The sequence below is a fragment of the Salminus brasiliensis genome, chromosome 6, assembly GCF_030463535.1.
Source record: "Salminus brasiliensis chromosome 6, fSalBra1.hap2, whole genome shotgun sequence".
Lineage (NCBI taxonomy): Eukaryota > Metazoa > Chordata > Actinopteri > Characiformes > Bryconidae > Salminus > Salminus brasiliensis.
This window is the reverse complement of record NC_132883.1, coordinates 8,435,822-8,454,966: the sequence shown is the minus strand read 5'-3', so window position 1 is coordinate 8,454,966 and position 19,145 is coordinate 8,435,822. Positions and strand designations below refer to the sequence as shown.

Below are 19,145 nucleotides of genomic sequence, written 5' to 3'. Positions count from 1 at the left end.
TATTTACAGTTACGGAAGAACCCTGATATGAAAAAGTATATCGGGATTAGTGTTTTGGACGTTCCAGATCCAGCATCATAAAAAAACCCTGAATTTTAAAGTATTATGTAAACACTGTTGAGTTGCAGGTTCGCTCCTCAGTCCAAACCTTCCGTATATAGAAACTATACTGTAACAATGTAGTGACTGCCTATTGTAAATTCCCTATTCCTCTGATGTCACCGGAACCATCACATTTGCACATCTCCGCCTATTCACACAGCAGTTCTCAGGAGTGTCTCAGCTCTTTAAACGAGGCAGAGTACAGAAGAGCCAATCAGAGCAGAGCTTGTTCTGAAGGATAATGGCAAAATGCCATTCACAAACATTACAAATGGACCTCAAGGGAAAAAAGTAGGATAAGAGCCCTGTTTTAACTTTATGAGTATAAGTAGAAACAACTCTCCTGTTTGCAGTCTAACTGAGGTTTAACTGAGCAAAATGTTCAACTTGATTGTTGGACTTTTTAAACAAACACTGTTATGGAGACCTTAAGAAGGGTTAATGTCATTGCAAAAATGAATGATTTTTCTTTTTTCCCCCAGATATATATCTTTAAATCTGAACTAAATATCAATAAAATCTTACTATTAAAATATTAAACCGAGTTTAAGACATCCTTTGCCTTTTATATGTTGCCTTTTATAAGTTCCAGACCATTTTTTGTTTTTTACTCTTTTAAAGAGAACCCTGACTGTTAAGACATATCAGACATACGACGCACAGGTCCAATACTAATAAAATATGTTTATTGTTAAAATCCCTCTACTAATTGGCTAATTCCTGTTCATCGATTGTTCTCTCTCTTGTGAGGTGCAGTGAGATACATATTTAATTTAGCTCAAATATATCCTTCAGCTTCGATAAGTGTGCCATCACCCAAGATAGCATCTCATAGAGGGAGTATTGCACTATATGTCCAAATATTTGTGGACACATTTAATTCATTTATCAACTTTAAATTGCTGACACGGTATTAGCAAGAAAATAGGACTCAGGAGCAGATAAACATTAACCTACTGGCACCATGCCTAAGGCCAGGCTTGGGATGGAGGGGTATAAACCCACCCAGAATTGAGCTGTGGAGCAGTGGAACTGTGTTCTCTAGAATGATGATTGGTGCTCCATCCAATACCTTTGGGATGAGTTTGGGGAGTTGGGAATGAGGTGGGGTGGTGTTCATTTAAGGTCCTGACCTCACTAATGCTCTTGTTGCTCAATACAATTAAATCTAGCAGTGCTTCAAAATCTAGTAGAAAGCCTTCCTTGGACAGTTAAGACAGTTACTCCAACAAAATCAGGATACCCTCTTTTTTCTAATACCCTTGATTTTCGGAAGAAACAATGAAAGAGCAGGTGACCCAATAGTTTTGTCCTTTTTGGGTGTACATTGTTTTTCAGGCATAAATGTCCTGGCAGTCCAGGTTCCATTTAATAAAACATCTAAATTGAACAGTACTACGTGTTGTAAAGAGATTCAGGCCTTCTGTCTTTTTCCAGGGTTCATGGCCCCTCTTATAGTCTTTCAGCATACAAGTGCATAGAGAAAGACTGGGGCAGCTCATTCATAATGCATGTAGATGTATGTGATTGTGTAAGAGGCTGCCACTGAGATATGGCCCATGGGAGACGGGTGCACAACAATGGCAGGCCCCAGACGTATACACGTGTTTTCAGCAGACCGCTTTGGATCTTCAGACGGACATCACTGTCCGTCATCTCCTGTACTAGTGACGGCAAATGAGTACCCATGCATGCTGCCTCTTTTTGTTTTCTCAGCACTGCTGTGATGCAGAGTAGGTTACGACAGCTTCAGTCTTGCAAATCAGACCTAGCGGATTAGTCAGTATTAGCTGTTAGCAGCCTGGGCTGTGCCAGGCCTCTATAATCACAATGACTATGGGCCTGAGGTCTGGCAGTGAGGTAAGCGGGAGGAGGAGAGACGTAATGCCACGTCACGCCCTACGTCAAGCCTAAGGGAATCCCAGGAGCTTTGGGATTGTACTAATACTCCTGGGGTATTATGGGCCAGCCCAGGTAGCTAAGGTGAGGGGGATCACCACGGAGACACATGGTGGTTGCGAAGCACTCTGTCTTAGGAAGATAAGCCCAACTATTAAAACACAGTGAACTTTACAGCGCTGACGTCTCCTACTGTATTTAAGTACACAGGAACTTCGCTGTAGCATTGATAATGCTTTCGATTATTGCTGAGAATGTCTACACTCCCTTTCTGTGGCAGGTCTGCTTCTTTAAAATGTGTGCTTTGTAATAAAAAGCTAAACCGTCTGCACGTGAGAGGCAGAACGTGGGTAAAGCTGATTATAGGATTTGAGTACAGAACAAATTCAAACCAGTTTAATCGAAACAAATAAACAATAGTGATGTTTTAATGTGAAACCTGTATCACACATTAATTGAAATAGCTGTTTAATTAATGTTCATTAATTCAAAAATATATAGATTTGATGGGTTTATTAAAAAATATATATATATATTTTTTTTTATGCAGTGCATTATAATACTGTGGACATTGAAACGCTGTGTACCATTATTTCCCAGTCTGCAAACATTAAAAGCTTGTTACTTTGCAGGGATAGTCCGTTTCGTTAACTATCTGACATCCCCTTTGTTGAAACAAAGCAAAGCTGTTTTACAGCATTGTAAACAGTAGTGCTTGTTTGCTGTGGCTGCAACCAACTCAGCAGACAACGAGGACTAATATTTAAACTCTGAACACAACAGTAGACCAACACAGTCCAGCTAAACCAGGCCGGTCTGATCTTGTATTCATTTATTTATTTATTTTTAAAAGAATTAATAACAGGCTCCTGAGTGGCACCGCGGTCTAAGTGCCATTAACATAACTAATGCCTGGTGATACCACAGCCATCCATGACTGGGAGACATAACTGGCTTCCCTCTCCCCCCCATCACTCAGCAAAATGCTAGTCAGTGCAGGCGTCTGTTAACTGATGTGGCAGATCTGGCAGTTAGTGCTCTCCTCCAAGGGTGTTCTACAGTCTAATGACGTTGTGTTAGCGGCACTTCAAAAAGATGTGCTGTACTGGTCCCATCATGACATAAGGGGTGTACTAGGTACTTGGTGGGAGTTGAGACTGACTAAAACTTGGGTTAAATGTTTTTAAAAAACAGAAAATATAACAGCATATCGCTGTTTTCCAATGAATGTGTGTTTCCATGTATCTCCATTTTTGGCCGTTTTTAGTTTTCTCCATAATTTTAACCCTGTAGCTGCTTCTGTACACTGTGTGAATAATTGTGGATGAATAGAAAGGCTCTCAATTACTTGGAATAAACTATTTTTAACTTCTATTTAAAGTTAAGGACATTTTTGTCTTTTCCTATAAAGTTACCATTATTTAGAAATTTTACATAGTCATACATGTTTTTTATTGAACAGCAACGATATTGTATATTTGACTGATTTGTGTGTTATTTGAATGCTGAAATATCCCCTGTCAGGCCTAACTGCCAGTGTTCTGCTTTTGTTTTTTGTTTTTTTACAGTTTCGATGTGGATAATGGCACCTCGTCAGGACGCAGTCCATTGGACCCAATGGCCAGTCCAGGCTCCGGCCTCATTCTGCAGGCCAACTTTGTCCACAGTCAACGGAGGGAGTCCTTCCTGTATCGCTCAGACAGCGATTATGACCTCTCGCCAAAGTCAATGTCCAGGAACTCCTCCATCGCCAGCGACATGTAAGTATGACCCCTACTTTGACCCAATGTTTCCTTATAAGACCGCATTGGATTATACAAAGCAGTTTACTATGGATTTTTGCTGATGTTGTCTGAAGTCAGTCTTACATAACCTGTTTTCTCTAACTCTGTAGACATGGAGATGACATGATTGTTACCCCTTTTGCACAGGTGAGCCAGCACCATATATGTTTTGTCAAGCACTGTCAAGCAACACTCTTTTTTTCATTTTTTGGCCTTCATTGTCTGAGTTATCTTGGAACTGAATATAGCTCCAAGAAATCTGCTGGCTACAAACATCGCTGATCTGTGTTGAACCCATATACACTTTTCAGAGCACCGATGACTGACTTTTTAAAGTTCTTTTGACATAGAAACATGAGTTATGTGAATATATGCTTAGACTCATAGCCATCGTTCAGTCATGAAGCACTATTTATAGCCTGATGACTGATGTCATACCCCCTCTCTGCAGGTCCTGGCAAGCTTAAGAACTGTACGGAATAATTTCTCAGCACTGACAAATGTACAGCAAGAAAGAGCCTCCAACAAGTAAGTTAATCAGTGTTTTGATTATACTGTGATCCTGCAGTAACAGGATGCTCTGTCTGTCTTCTGGCAGGAGAAACGTGTCCTGTGATTCCACTTCAACCTTTTGATAATTACTCAATAAATAGAAGTGGAGTGTGAAATGTTTATCTTAGGGCTGCTGCTTCAGAGCCAGTTCCTCGTTGTTGGCTGATTCAGTAACTTCCTAATTACTCTGCACAGTGGCTCAAGAACCAGGTTAGGTTTTGCTTTGTTGTAACACTGTTTCCAAGTCAACCTAAGCATGTTTATGAATTCATAATGTCCACTGTACAAGTGGTTTGAGCTTGGTCAGCCGTCTGAATGTACAGTTTACATTTTTTTATATCCTCCCCCCTTGTCTACCACACAGGCGAAAAATGTAAACTTAATTAGAAGTGGAACTGTGGACAAAATATACTTGAGAGAAAGTAAAAAAAAAAAAAAAAGTATTGACAGTTACACATACACAAGAATATGAAGTTTAACATCAATTTACATATATTTTTTATTGATTTAAATTGACCAAGAAGGGCATGATTGGGCAAAATTGAAAAACCTCCAGGAATCGAAACAAGTGCTTTGAAGGTCTAAATGAAAATATAAGGACTAAATAGGAGAAAATATAAGGAGACAATCTGTTTTTTTTTCCTATTTATCCAATCAAGTAAATACTCAAGTAAATATACTATATTTGAGTATCTAAGTATACTTGTAAATACAAGAAAAAGTAAGATTTTTTTTCTATTGAAAATGTAGTTGAATATTGTAGCCTCAAATACATATATTTGTAAATGCATAAAATATATAAAGAAAATTGTTTTTTATAATTTTTTTTATTGTAAACGTAGTTGAATAGGAGTATTCAAGGAAGTAAACTATTAAATACAAAGCAATTTTTTTTCTATTGAAAAATTAAAGAGAACGTCTGTAATGTAATGTTTCTTCTATTTCAAAGAACAATACTATACAGTACATTTACAAAATAAGTAAATATAAAGATAAATTCGGTTTTTTAAGCATACCTGCAAATACTAGAAAATATAGGAATAAATGGGTAATCTATTGAATCTGTTTATCTATTGAAAATGCAATTATATAAGAGTTCTCAAGTAAATATACCTGTAAATACAAAACAGAAGAAGAAAATCTCATTTACTATTGAAAATGTGATTTAATAAGAGTACTCAAGTAAGTATACTCAAATATTCACTCAAGTGAAGTATACTTGAAGTATATTGAAGTATAAGTGAAGTATACTCAAATATTCACTCAATCTTCCACAATAATGCTGGTGTAGTTCTTTGTAGTCCAGTTACAGTGTAGTATTTTCCATGAAAGTGCTTTTCCATGTTGTATGTGCCATCTTCAGCTGAACAGGTTTTAATTCTTGTCATTATTTCTATCAGGAGATCACCCATGTGTAACCCTCCACCCATCACAAAGACCTCCTACACAGGTGCAGTACCTTTGTCTATTGTTCTTAAATGCTGTCATGTGTCCTTTTGTGTGCCTGTCTGTGTTTGTCTTTGTATGTTCAGGAGTGAGAGAGCAGGTGGGTGGGCCTGTGTGTGTGTGTGTGTGTGTGTGTGTGTATAACGTGGCGGATGGGCTTAAAGACAATTTTGTAAGAAACCAGTCTTGTCCCCGAGTCTCAGGCAGTATCATACAGAGCACAGTCATTGGTTCCTGGCCAGATGCATGGTGCTTTAGTTGGACTGTGTAAAGCCGGAGGAGTGTGAGTACTGGATTCCATGCTTACTCACTGTAAATACAGGTTGGCCACCCAGAGCTTATCACAGGCGTCTCTGTAATACTGCCCAAAAAAGCACCTGTATGCTCTCTTTATCTCATGCTCCTCACTGTGGCATGTTGCCATAATCGTTTCTTTACCTACAAATGCTCTTCTCTCAGGAATACAGGAATGTTCCCCAAAGTAGTACACTTAAATTATAATAAAAGTCACAAAATCTGACTTTTAGCGGTAGTCTTCATGTGCTCTTTTAAACTTTTGTATATATATATATATATATATATATATACATATATATATATATATATATATATATATATATATATATATATATATATATATATATAATTATATATATATAATTATATATATATAATTATATATATATATATATATATATGGTGCTTTAAGGAACCTTTCCCAAAAGGGAAGAAGAAAAGGGTTCCTTGAAGGTTCCTCAAAGCACCTTAAGAGATTCTGTCCCAGTTTCAAATTGAAGAACCCCCCCAATGATTCTTAAGGATCTTATATTTTTTAGTGTTATACATTTGAAAAGTAGCCTTGAGTGACTGTAATCTTGACCTATACGTATTAGGGTCAGGTTCTAGGATCAGTTGTATGTGCTTATATAACTCCTTGATAAGGGTTGTGTTGTTGTGCTGTTTAGTATTTTCCATCTGATTCAGCTCATAAATAAGTTGGTAATTAACTCTACATTTAATTATACACTACTGCACATCCTCAAGAGACATACTGTCTCTGGATGAGGTCCATTTCCCATGGGCAGAACGACCAGATTTTGGGTTTTGGGCAGAGTTATTGGGTTATTGGTTCTTACCTTCAACTTAAATTCAACTAAACATGTGTTAAATTCTTTAAATTTTCCCTAACACTAATCCTCACCCTAGCCCGAACTCTTATCTTAACCCAAAAGCTGAACCTAATCCTCATCCTGGTTCTAAACCAAATCCAGGTCCTGTAACCCTGACCCTAACACTCAGATAGTTTGTATCCCCTACAAAACCTACAATTTAAAGATTTTTTCCAGTTACTTTTAGATGTTTCTCTTCCAAAAATAGTTTTTGCATTTAAAAAACAGGTGTTTTAAAACCTTTCAAAATGTACATTTTCTTTTTCATTTTTTATATAAAATAAATTAAAACAAAAAAATTTAAATAGCAAATTTAAACAACTGAAAATATATTTTTATTTTGTTTTACCTCCTGGAAAAATTATGAACATACAAGTGACACATTTCAGGAATACATCCTATAATTACAATATGTTTAACAGCTAAGAAAATTGCCCCTGATTTATTTTACTTTATTTTTATTTTTAACCAAATTGCAGTGGTTTGTGAACCACGTTCAAAGGTAATAACCCATTAGACCTTTTGTTAGACGAAAAGGAAATAAACCTTCCATTTAGTTTTTTTTTTACATTATTAGATATTTCTCTTCCTTCTTTAGATGAGTTTCAATGTTACAAGATCATGCTGTAAGGAATTGCACTGCTGACTGTAATGCCAACACTAGCGTTGTGATGAGCACCATCTAGTCGTCAATGCAGACAAACACCCGATCCATTCCTGGGGTGATCCAGTCCAGGACTTCTCATCAGTCCTGCTGTCTGCGGAGCCAGTGGCCTCGCTTGGGCTGGTGTCTGATGTCGCGCTAAGCATGAGAAGAATGCTATTGACGTCAGTGCAGTCCCTTTCAGAGAGTGGCACCCCGTCCCTCTGTAGCTGGGTGAGAGAGAGAGAAAGAGCCAGACAAAGCGAGAGAGAGAGAGAGAGAGAGAGAGAGGAAGGGAGGAAGGAAGGAAGAAAGAAAGTGACGAGCAGAGTGACAGGGATAATGTGAGCATTGTTAGGTGAATGTATATGTTGCACATGTGGTTCATACCTCAGGTTAGAGGCTCACACTTGTTCTCACGTGCACTAAAACACATACACACACACACACATGAAACAAAAAAAAATGCCTCTTTAACAGGCTTCAACTACTTAATTCATTTGAATTAATCCGAGTGAACTCCTCACACCTTAGATTTGAGTTTCTAATGAATTCATTTAGAATCAGTACTATCACAACAGTCCAAGATGTTGAAAGATGTTAATTTGACGCTACAGATAAATGGTTCCTTTACTACTTCTTATACTATCAGCATAGGAATTAGTCTAATTAGGCTTTCCAGGCTTTAAGATCCTTCATGAGATACAATAGGGCGAATCTGTCCTTGATCGCTGTTGTATTCAGCGTCTGAGGAGCTGAATTGTGTGTCGCGAGCATGAAGTGCTCACGTCCGTGTCAGTCATCCTCTGCTAAGCACAGTGAATACAGCCCACAACACGAGCTCATAGAGACAAACCGCACTGGTCTCTCCCTAATAGATATTTTACACAACTGTACACAACAGAAGGCTCAAATTGTGACTGTCTCTTCTATATCAAATGTAATAATCTAAGCTGTCAGTATTTGATCCTTAGTCTAGTTTTGGTTGTGGTTCAAAGCTGGAGCTGCAACAATGTTAATCCCTGTCTGGGCAGTTTGTTGTAATTTGACTTCGCCTTGGGTTGAAAAAATGTGAATGTAGTTTGACACAGCGGTGAGGAAAGGAGCCGAAGCCTGTACTCATAAAACTATATATTACATTAATACAATTATTACAGGACAAGGAAAAAAAAACTTTCAATAAAAGTAAAAATGTTTTATTCCAGGTCATTTTGGAGCATTTCTATTAGTCCATTCATCATTCACAAAAAAAAAAAAAAAACCTGACCATAGAGGGCGAAGGTGTAAATTAACTAGTAAATCCAGAGCATTGCTTTATGGATCAGCTCTCTCTTCAACACTATAGTCTGGTATGGCGACTGCATTACTTAACCTGTGGCCGATCTCATGAGCACGGTTCCCATTACTGCTAAAAAAGACCCTGAGTTACATGATGTCCTTGGGGTCTACTTGGGATAGCTTCACACCCCGTTCCTGGAGGGACATGCCATTCCTTTCTGGGATTTTTTTTTTTTTTTTTTTGGGTAAATCATGTGGCTGGGCAATCGCTATTGTGTGGTTGGGCTCAGCCTTGGCAATTGGGTAAGATACTCTAATATCCAGGAGCACGGATATTAGACTATCCCCAGAGTAAAGCTTCAGAGTAAAGCTACTGCTGTATTGAGAGAAACCAGTTGAGGTGGTCCAGGTATCTGACAAGGATGCCTCCCGGTTACTTCCTATTGGAAGTGGCACAATCAGCTGGGAGGAGATCTCAAGCAAAACCCAGGACCCCCTGGAGGTATTTTATCTCCTGGCTGGTTTGGGAGTACCTGGGGATGCCCCAGAAGTAGCTGGTGCAAGTAGCTGGGAACAGGGATACCTGGGCTTTCTTGCTTGCCCTGTTTCCACCACAATCATGAATTGGACTAAATGGAAAATAACCAGATACTTTAATGACAGGGGCAATGGTGGCTCAGCAGTTAGAGCTTCCAGCTATTGATGAGGTTGATAGAGTTGGAGTGTGGATACCCCAGTCTCCAACTCTTGGGCCCTTGATCAAGGTCCTTCACTCTCTCTGCCCAGCAATGGGTGCCCACCGCTCCAGACATGTGTGCTCATAGTCACTGTGTGTGTTCACTGGTGTATAGAATATAGTGGTGAGTATAGTATAGTTGTGATCACTGCACGGATGGTTTGAGGTGGAAGCCAAATTCCATCTGTGTCCGACACATATGGTTGGCTTGTCTTGGCTTAAAAACACTCAAGCTGACAAGTTTGTGCTAAAGCCTCTGATGATGAGTAGATCAAATCCACCATCTGAACACAAGCTTCAGTGGAAGAGGAAAAAATCTGACCTTGATGTACAACAGCCTGGTGAAAGCTCACCCAGAAATATAATCTTTAATTTTAAATCTTATTTGTCTTACATATTTTCTTTCTTCTAAATGTTCAAGTTCTAAAACTTTATATTGTTTATTTTCAGGTTTAAACAAACAAATAACAGATTTCCAATCTGGCCCTGTGCATCAGATTTGCGGTGTTAAATCAACACAGTTAGTGTTGACAAAGTTGTTGTACCATAGAACAGAGTGTATGCTTTAGACCCCACTGCAATGTATTCTATTAATATGTAAGTGATGTGCAAACAGTCTCTGCCTTAAAACAGCCTAAACAATATCAGGTAAAATATATCAGCACTGAGTTTTCAGGTGCTGTTTTTCTCTTATTACAGTGTTTGGGTCTCAAATAAGATATAAAACCTGCACAAGTGAGAAATGTGAGCAAGAACAAAGCCACCCAGGTGCTAAAACAACAATAACGGAACGAAATCAAACACAAGAACAGTATAGGAACTCTGTTACTAGTCTCTTAAATACAAGTATTAGCATTTGGAAATCCTCAGAAAAGCATAAATCCATCCAAAATGCACTTAAGGACATATACCTTACACCACTCTCCCACCCACCTCTGCTCTTAGAACCATAGACAGCGCTATACTCCTCTCGCTGCTCCTGATCCGGGTGCTGTGTGACTCCAGGCCGTGGCTTGTCTGCAGCCTGCTCTCTCCTTTTCCACGGCGCAGCGCTGGCAGCCTTCAGGCTTCTGTTTCAGGGGGAAGCTCGGCTCACGTTCAGCCAGCATCGCGCCACAGCCACCCCCCGAGCACGCTGGGCATCCAGAGAGAGCGCACACATACACACGGAGCTGACAGCCCTTGTCCTGTGTTGTGTTTTTTCTGTGTGTGTATGTGTGTGTCGTTCGTCATCTTTCGATGCTGCTGGCTGCTGGAACACTAGAGACAGCGGAGAGCCCAGTCATCTGTTGGCGTCAGCCGTCCATATGCTGTGTGTGTGTGTATGCGTGTATGTGTGTGTGCTACCTAAACATCATGCCTGTAGCTGTTGTTTTGGGCCAGATGTGAAGCTGGGAATCCTCCTACACGCTGGGCGTCTGGATGTAAAGCTGGGCAGAGATGGGCCTGCCCACAGCACAACCGCTGCCTTCTCTGCTCCAGCACTGGAACTATCTCTCCGCGCTTAACAACATGTTGGACCTTAGATCACTGGATACGTCGCTGTGAAACAGTCATTGTGTGTGTGTGTGAGTGAGTGAGTGAGTGTGTCTGTGTGCGAATGTGTGTCGCCCTGCATGTCTGTGTGTGGCCCCTTTGTGTGTTTTGTTTAGGGATATACTGTTCTCTTCCCCTCACGAGATTCAACCGTGGCCCGTGGCTTTACTTTGCCACTGTGGGATTACCATTCTTTGGTGCTCAGTCTGATACTTGTTCAAGATTTCTGCTCCGGTCGCTGCTTTTTTTGGTTCTGGGAGTTTTTCCGGCTCGCTTTTGGAGCCCACCGATGTTCACCGTGGAGGGTCACAACACAGCATGAAGAACCACCCATGCATCCAGTCGGGACACCCCAACATGGCAGTCTATGGCAGTTTGGGCCCTCTGCTGGGGACCTCAGCTAGTCCGCTGAAGCGCCTTAAGGCTGACCCCTCACTACCCTCTCTTCCTGCAGAGGAGGCCTACCAGAAGCTGGCCACTGAGACGCTGGAGGAGCTGGACTGGTGTCTGGACCAGCTGGAGACCTTGCAGACCAGGCACTCGGTCAGTGAGATGGCCTCCAACAAGGTAAGAGTGACACCTTTTTTTTTACACTTAAGTCAGGGGTTGATTGACCTTAGTTGTGAAGGCATTGTGTCAATGTGGTCTAGATTCCATAAAATGGTTCTTTTGAAGTGTATGCAGTCAGGAAGACATTGCCAAAGTGTGGTCCAGATACCATAGCATGGTTCTTTAGAGGAGTCTAGGGTTGTGGAGGCATTGCCATGGTGTGGTCCAGATACCATAGCATGGTTCTTTAGAGGAGTCTAGGGTTGTGGAGGCATTGCCACGGTGTGGTCCAGATACCATAGCATGGTTCTTTAGAGGAGTATAGGGTTGTGGAGGCATTGCCACGGTGTGGTCCAGATACCATAGCATGGTTCTTTAGAGGAGTATAGGGTTGTGGAGGCATTGCCACGGTGTGGTCCAGATACCATAGCATGGTTCTTTAGAGGAGTATAGGGTTGTGGAGGCATTGCCACGGTGTGGTCCAGATACCATAGCATGGTTCTTTAGAGGAGTATAGGGTTGTGGAGGCATTGCCACGGTGTGGTCTAGATACCATAGCATGGTTCTTTAGAGGAGTATAGGGTTGTGGAGGCATTGCCACAGTATGGCTCAGAAATGTATAAAGAGCCATCTTAAGAAAACTGTTAGTGTGTATGTTTATATTAAGGGCCTTGTGGATTTCAGGGCAGTTTCTTGTGCTGTAAAGCTCCAGTAGCCCCTTTCTCACGCACCACTGTCCCCATTGTGTCATACTCCTGAGGCTGGCTAACTAAACAGCCCATACTTTTAGTGGAACCAGCATTTCATCACATCTACTCTGACATTATCCTACTACCCACTGACCTGTGCCTGATTTGTGACCTTGCTTATGTATTGTGCCTGGTGACACATTTTCCATGCAGCCCCATGCACATGTGAATCACACATCATCACTCACACTCATTCCTATAACAGCATTCAGTTAATAGCACTTTTCTTCAAGGGCCTCGTGCCTGGCTGCCATGTTTCTGTCATGCTAAACAGAGATGCTCTTGTTACTGTGAGCTGGTTGTTTTCCGAGCGTTTGCAACAACGGCAGTGAAAATCGTCAACCAGCTCCGCACTGAGCATGCTCACACTCTCCTTCAAGGCCCCGGCACACATGCAGCATGCTAATCAGCTTCAGCCAGTCAGCTACGCCACAACACCGCACACAATTACTGACGCCAACCGTGGCACTGTGGTCTTACGAGGCTAAGAATCGTACAGTAGTGACCAGCCATTAATGTTAAGGCACCGAATGTTCACAAGTTGTTGTTTCCCTGTTGGTTGCCCCCCTCCTCTTGAGTATCCATGGTAACGCACAAGGCCTGTCAGCTTGCTTTGTTGTTGCTCAAGCCCACCAGCAGCGGTGGTCTACAATATGCAACAAAGGTGCTTTACAGTCTAGAGAGCAGGTTATATTGATAGTGTGTATTATTGTTATCATTATTATTGTTGTTATTATTATTATTATTATTATTATTATTATTATTATTATGTTCTTGTTGTTATGATTAAACCTTTAAGGTGGGATTTTTCAGGGGTTCCTTATAAAACCGCTCAAAGAACCATTTTTATATCATATGGTTATACTCTATGATTCTTCATATAAAACATAAGGTCCTTTATAGAGCCTGTTGAAAATGTTAAGGGTTAAAGAACCCTTATTTAGTGCACTGTAAAACCTAACTGCATTTCTTTATGAAATAGTTAACATAACTTAAGTACTACAGATTTGAGATCACCTAAAATGATTAAGCTTAAGCTGATCAAACTCATATAAACAAATGAGATATTGAATTTTGCTAGAAATTTGCTAATTTGTGTAAGATCAAGCTTTTTTTTTGAGTTGAGGTGAATTTATATAGAGTGAACTGAGTTGTTTCAATGAAATATGGTGACCATTATGTTTCGTGAGTGTAAAACCCTTTTTTCATTGGCTTCTGGCACCATCTGTTGGCATACTGAGTGTGTCTTCCCCCCATTCACCAGCAGTAGTGTAGTAGTTCCCCCTAGGCTACCTTTGATTGGATGTACGTTCTTATTTTATGTAGTGGTTGACTGTGTGGCCTCAGTTTTGTGGGTTATAAGAGCAAGCTACCATTTTCTGTACTGCTGAGTGTGCGTGTATGCTGGCTGAGCACTGTTCACTTTTGCATTACCACATAATTATACTGTCAGTGTTACTGGCAGATTAATCATATATAAATGAATAATAATTAATAAAAATGCAAGTTATTTAACTTCAGTTGAGATTTTGGGTTAACTGAAATAATTCAAATAAAATATAAAGACTTATGAGTCATTCTAACCTAATGTTTTTGAGTTGTTCTAACATACAAGGTTTAATATGTTAAGTACATTTATTACTTTCATCCTGCTCTTTGTATCAACTATCACATCATTAAACACAAGTGATCCAGTTTTATTGTTCAGCCTTACATACACGTCATAACACTGCCTCCACCATGTTTGACAGGTGTTATGCTATGTTTCTGATCATGAGCCCGTTCTTTCTTTCTCTATACATTTCTCTTAATTTTGGTACAAGTTAACCTCAATTTTATCTGCCCAAAGAATCTTGTTTCAGAACTGATCAGTCTTTTTAGATGTTTTCGACAATAAAACGCCTACCTCCTTGAGAGTGTTCTTGACTCGATGAGATGTTGAAGGGTTTTTTTCTTAACTAAGGAAATACTTCTATGATCATTCACATTAGTTGTTGTCCATGGTCTTCCTGGCCTTTTTGTATTTTCTGAGCTCAACAGTGCATTCCAGTTTCTTTAGGAACGTACCAAACTGGTGATTTGGCCACTCCTGAAGTTTTAGGTCTTTATTCGCAAAAACACTACCTACGAAAAAAAATAGTGAATGATCTTAAGATAAACACTTTGAAGTTCACAAGAACGAAAGTGCTGTTCTCTAGAGAAAAAATTCTCAAAACTTCTTCTAAATAAATCTTAATTATTTTCTTAAGATGTTTTATTATTTAGGCCCACAGCTTAGCAATTTTAGCAAACTTTTTCTTAAGCACCAATTAGTCCTAAAGCACATTTTTTAAAAACATTTCTAATTCCAGCCCCTGATTTGCTGCCTTATTGAGAAAGACGTCCTAATACCTGTTGACTGAATAGGTTTTTGAAAAGTTGTGTTAGCAGTTTATGAGCTGAATGTTTATAACAGCCCTGTGTGTTCACACAAACAAGAATGTTTGGGGCATTTTTGTCTAACAGTGTACACAGTGTAAATGTACGAATAGACTGAGGTAGTCATTTGTGGGCAGTACTCTTCCTTTATTCACTAAATCCAGTCACACAGGGTCGTAAGTAGGACCCCTGCTAATGCTAAACGGCTATACATCTCACAGTCCATTTCTGATCAAATGACTCTAGATGGAGCAGGTGTGAACAGGAGTCAGACTCTTTGTGTATGGCTGTATTGTACATTGTACTGTAAAGTACAATTTAAAATCAGATAGTTAAACAAAATCAGGCTGTAATAAATATAATGTGTGATATGTAATTTGTAATTGTGCCTTTAATAAATGCAATGTTTCAGTGAAGACCTCGCTAAATTGGAAATTCTTATTTCACTGCTTTGTGAAGTCTATTTTCTATCTGGTGCTGCACGTTCAGAATGGAGTTCCTATTTAGGTCCTGGTCTAAAAAAAGAAAAGAAAAACACATTTACTGTGAAATCGCAGCAGAAAATTGTGTGACCTCTTCCTATTTTTTCCCTTTTACCACCAAGAGCGGGCGTGTTAACACCTTCTGGATGTACCAACAATAGAAACACGCACACCCCTGTCCGCATGGGCCCACGCCACCCGATTACGGCTGGCTCATCTGCTCCAGCAAAGCTGCAAATTAGGCAGCATCCCGCTGCTGTCTCTGAGGGAGCAGAAGTGTGAAACAATCCCAGTTTGTGTTGTGTAGGCTCCACTGGCTCTGCTCAGCTCAGCTGCCTTCATTTACTCACTCTAATACTGTACCCATAGATCCATCCTCATCAGCCCAACCTGATCATCTGAAGACCTTTACTTTTTTCACAGTGAGCTCACTGATATTAATAATTCTACCCTATTTAGATTATGATACACAATACAGACAAAAGTATTTGGACACCTGCTAATTCATTGTTTCTTCTAAAGTCAAGAGTATTAAAAAAGAGAAGAGTTTATTATTTTAAAAATAGTTTATCCTGCTTCTGTTGGAGTAACTGTCTCATCTGTCCAGGGGAACACTTGGATTTTGGAGCATTGCTGTAAGAATTTAATTAAACAATTCAGTCCAAAATAAAATACAATAGTCAGTAAACAAAACCATCAGGATTCTGGGTAGCTCCACTCCAGCGTTCCAGTTTTCATATTATTTAAGACGTCTACTGATATTTAAGACTTCTACTGCTTGAGTTAAGATCATTTTAAACAGTTAACCTTATGTGTCAGTACTTTACTCAAATTACTTATCAAATTCAAGAATTGTTCACACTGATACAGCTGTATCACATAAAGCTGGTTGAGGTGGTTATAGATATGTATTTGATGAGTGAGACATTGTTGTACCATAGTACCATAGCAATTTTTGCATAACGCATTTTCTAATTCATTCAGCTACCTGCAGAATTTCATAAAACAAAGGCACATTTTTAATGGCCAGTATTAACATTTATATACACATTGGCAACAATGTAGATTTTTTTTTATAAAACTGCCTGTAAGCTGTAGTATAACAGCTAGTATAAACTATTAGGACCCGTAATAGTTTTTTCATTTTAAAAACATATACAAAATATTTCCAACTATCTTAAAAATAAAGGTGCATCAAAAGGTTCTTTGAGCAATACCATAGAAGAACCACATTTGGTTCCATAAAGAAGTAAGTCTGTCAAAAAAATGAGTGAAGGTTCTTTAAACCTTCAAGAGGTTCTTTACCCACACATTTCTATTACATACACTATATTGACACAAGTATTGAGACACCTGCTCATTCATTGTTTCTTCCCAAATCAAGGGTGTTAGAGTTTGTCCTGCTTTTGTTGGAGTAACTGTCTCTACTGTCCAGGAAAGGCTTACTACTAGATTTTGGAGCACTGTTTGAATTCTTGGTTGCATTCAGCAACAAGAGCTTTAGCAAGGTCAGGATCAAAAACTCCCCCAGCCCAAAAGTATTGGATGGAGCACCATCATTCCAGAGAACACAGCTCAATGCTAGGGGGCTTTATACCCCTCTGGCCCATGCCAGAACTAGACAAGCTGTGTGTGCACCTGTGTCAACAATGGGTGCAACCTAAAGTAGCTGAATACATTCATTAGAAGGGGTGTCTGCAAACATTTGGACATGGTACTTCATGGAATCAAAATTGGCTGAATCTCCAAAGGCATCGCTCAAAGAACCCTTCATTATTTTAAAGACTTCATCACAAAACCATTTAATTAGGCAAATAAATAAATGAAGGTTCCATATAGAACCATCAAAGGACCCTTTTTTCAAGGGGTAGCATTACATCTGTGTTTGTCTTTGTTGAGGATGATTTAACGGAGCAGATCTTCCGGAACTGTGTCATTGTAAGGTCTTTTTGGCATCAGACATATGCTCTCCACTGACTCTTCCTTCTCGCTGAATATTTTATGACCCGGGATGAGACAATGCCTACTTTCAGAAATCATGTCAGGCCGATTACCTCACTGTGTCACTCTGTGACACACACACACAGACACACACACACATTCACATTCCAGCATCACATAATTACACACATCTCCCATGTACAGTTCTCACTGCTCATTTGTCTATGAGGAGGTGTCATGGGATTCGCTGCCTGTGTGCGCTTTGCTTCATTGACACGACAGACAGCGTTCAATGCAGCTGCGCAGCTACAGATGAGAGGGAGGGACCAGAAAGCCAGAGCCCTCCCAGCCGATTTGCATGAGAGTCTGGTCTGGCCAATCGGCTGCTGTGATGCGCTGAGGCTGCTCCCTAGCAGGTGTGTGATTGGCAGGGCTTGGCCAGGCAGAGGCTGTAGTCAGAGCTACTTCACCTGAACGACTGTACGAAACAGAGCCTTATTTGGAAGCTGTTGACTGAGGTTTTTTTCCCCCCTCCCAAAGCAAAAGCATCTCAGAGCCGGCGCAATTCGAGGAGTTCTCAGTGTACTGGAAGCAATGCACTCTCACACACCTCAGCTTTAGATTCCCATGGATTCTGGAGACGCAACAGCGCAGTGTGGCTAGAGAAACAATGCCTTGGATTATTGCAAGGAATTTCTGGACTGTTCTTATGATCTAGCTAATTGTGAAGATATCAGAAGGGAGGACCTCCTATGAGGAATATTTCAATTGCAACACCATGAAGTATTGACTTCTGCAGCCTTGCCATTCTTGTGCCATCATCTTTTTAATATTCTTATTTTGACCAGCCTGATTCTCAAAATGCCTGAGGCAAATTACTTGCTAACAGTTTCTTGGGGATATATAAAGGTAAGCTGTTACGTCTTGGACACACTGTTAGATAATAAAGGGCATGAATGGGCATGATACACCTTGATTATTTTGTATTTGTGTATGTTTGGTTGATGGTAGATCAGCAAAAAGATGTACAGATTAAACCAGCTGGATGAACAGATAGATGATATATTGATTGATTGATGTGTAACTGATGACTACAGTGGACATGGGTTTTAGGTTCATTATCTCTGCTGCAGCTGCAGAGAGTTGTTTGGATATTGGCCCTAAATTTACAGCCAAGTTCTATTCTTTGTCTACATATTCATCTTCATTGTGTCCACCAGTCCCCGCTGCTGCCATTTCTGTCTCACTTCCCACACATTGCTATAAAAACATGCAGATTTCTAACTAGGTTACAGTGTCTGCTGGTCTGGACATGGTGTGTCTTGTTTTCTCTTTTTAAAGAAAAACATTGGTAGACTCTGATAGACCTGTGGGAGAACCTGTGGTAGACCTATGGAACAAACTGTGGTAGACACATGGGAGACCTATAGAGGAAACTATGGTGTAGCTATTTTAGACCTATGGGAGAACATATGGTTGGCATATGGAAGAAATTATGGTAGACCTATATTGGAAATTATGGTATACTTATGGTAGACCTATGCAAGAACCTATGGTAGATCTATGGGAGAAACATTATTACAACTAGTTTAGAACTATAGGAGAAACTATGGTAGACATATGGCAGAAACAATGGTAGACCTATAGAAGAAACTACAGTGGACATAATGGGAAAACTATGGTAGACATATATAAAAACTATGTTGGGCCCATTGAAGAAACTGTGGTAGACCTATGGGAGAACCTATGGTAGATATATAGGAGATACTATGGTAGACCTATAGATGAAATTATGGTAGACATATGGGAGAAACTGTGGTAGACTTATGGGAGAAACTATAGTAGACAAAATAGGGGGAAA

General features: G+C 39.9%; 1 protein-coding gene across 4 annotated transcripts in view; it reads left to right on the top strand.

Moving 5' to 3' along the window:
* Positions 1-19,145, top strand: part of pde4d (phosphodiesterase 4D, cAMP-specific) — a 112,957-nt gene that overhangs the window by 83,047 nt on the left and 10,765 nt on the right. For all 4 annotated transcript variants that reach the window (XM_072681513.1, XM_072681514.1, XM_072681515.1 and 1 more), the window contains exons 2-6: positions 3,570-3,761; positions 3,896-3,932; positions 4,237-4,313; positions 5,738-5,787; positions 11,600-11,712. In XM_072681513.1, coding sequence (XP_072537614.1) covers positions 3,570-3,761; positions 3,896-3,932; positions 4,237-4,313; positions 5,738-5,787; positions 11,600-11,712 — 469 coding nt within the window. The remainder of the gene's footprint in view (positions 1-3,569; positions 3,762-3,895; positions 3,933-4,236; positions 4,314-5,737; positions 5,788-11,599; positions 11,713-19,145) is intronic.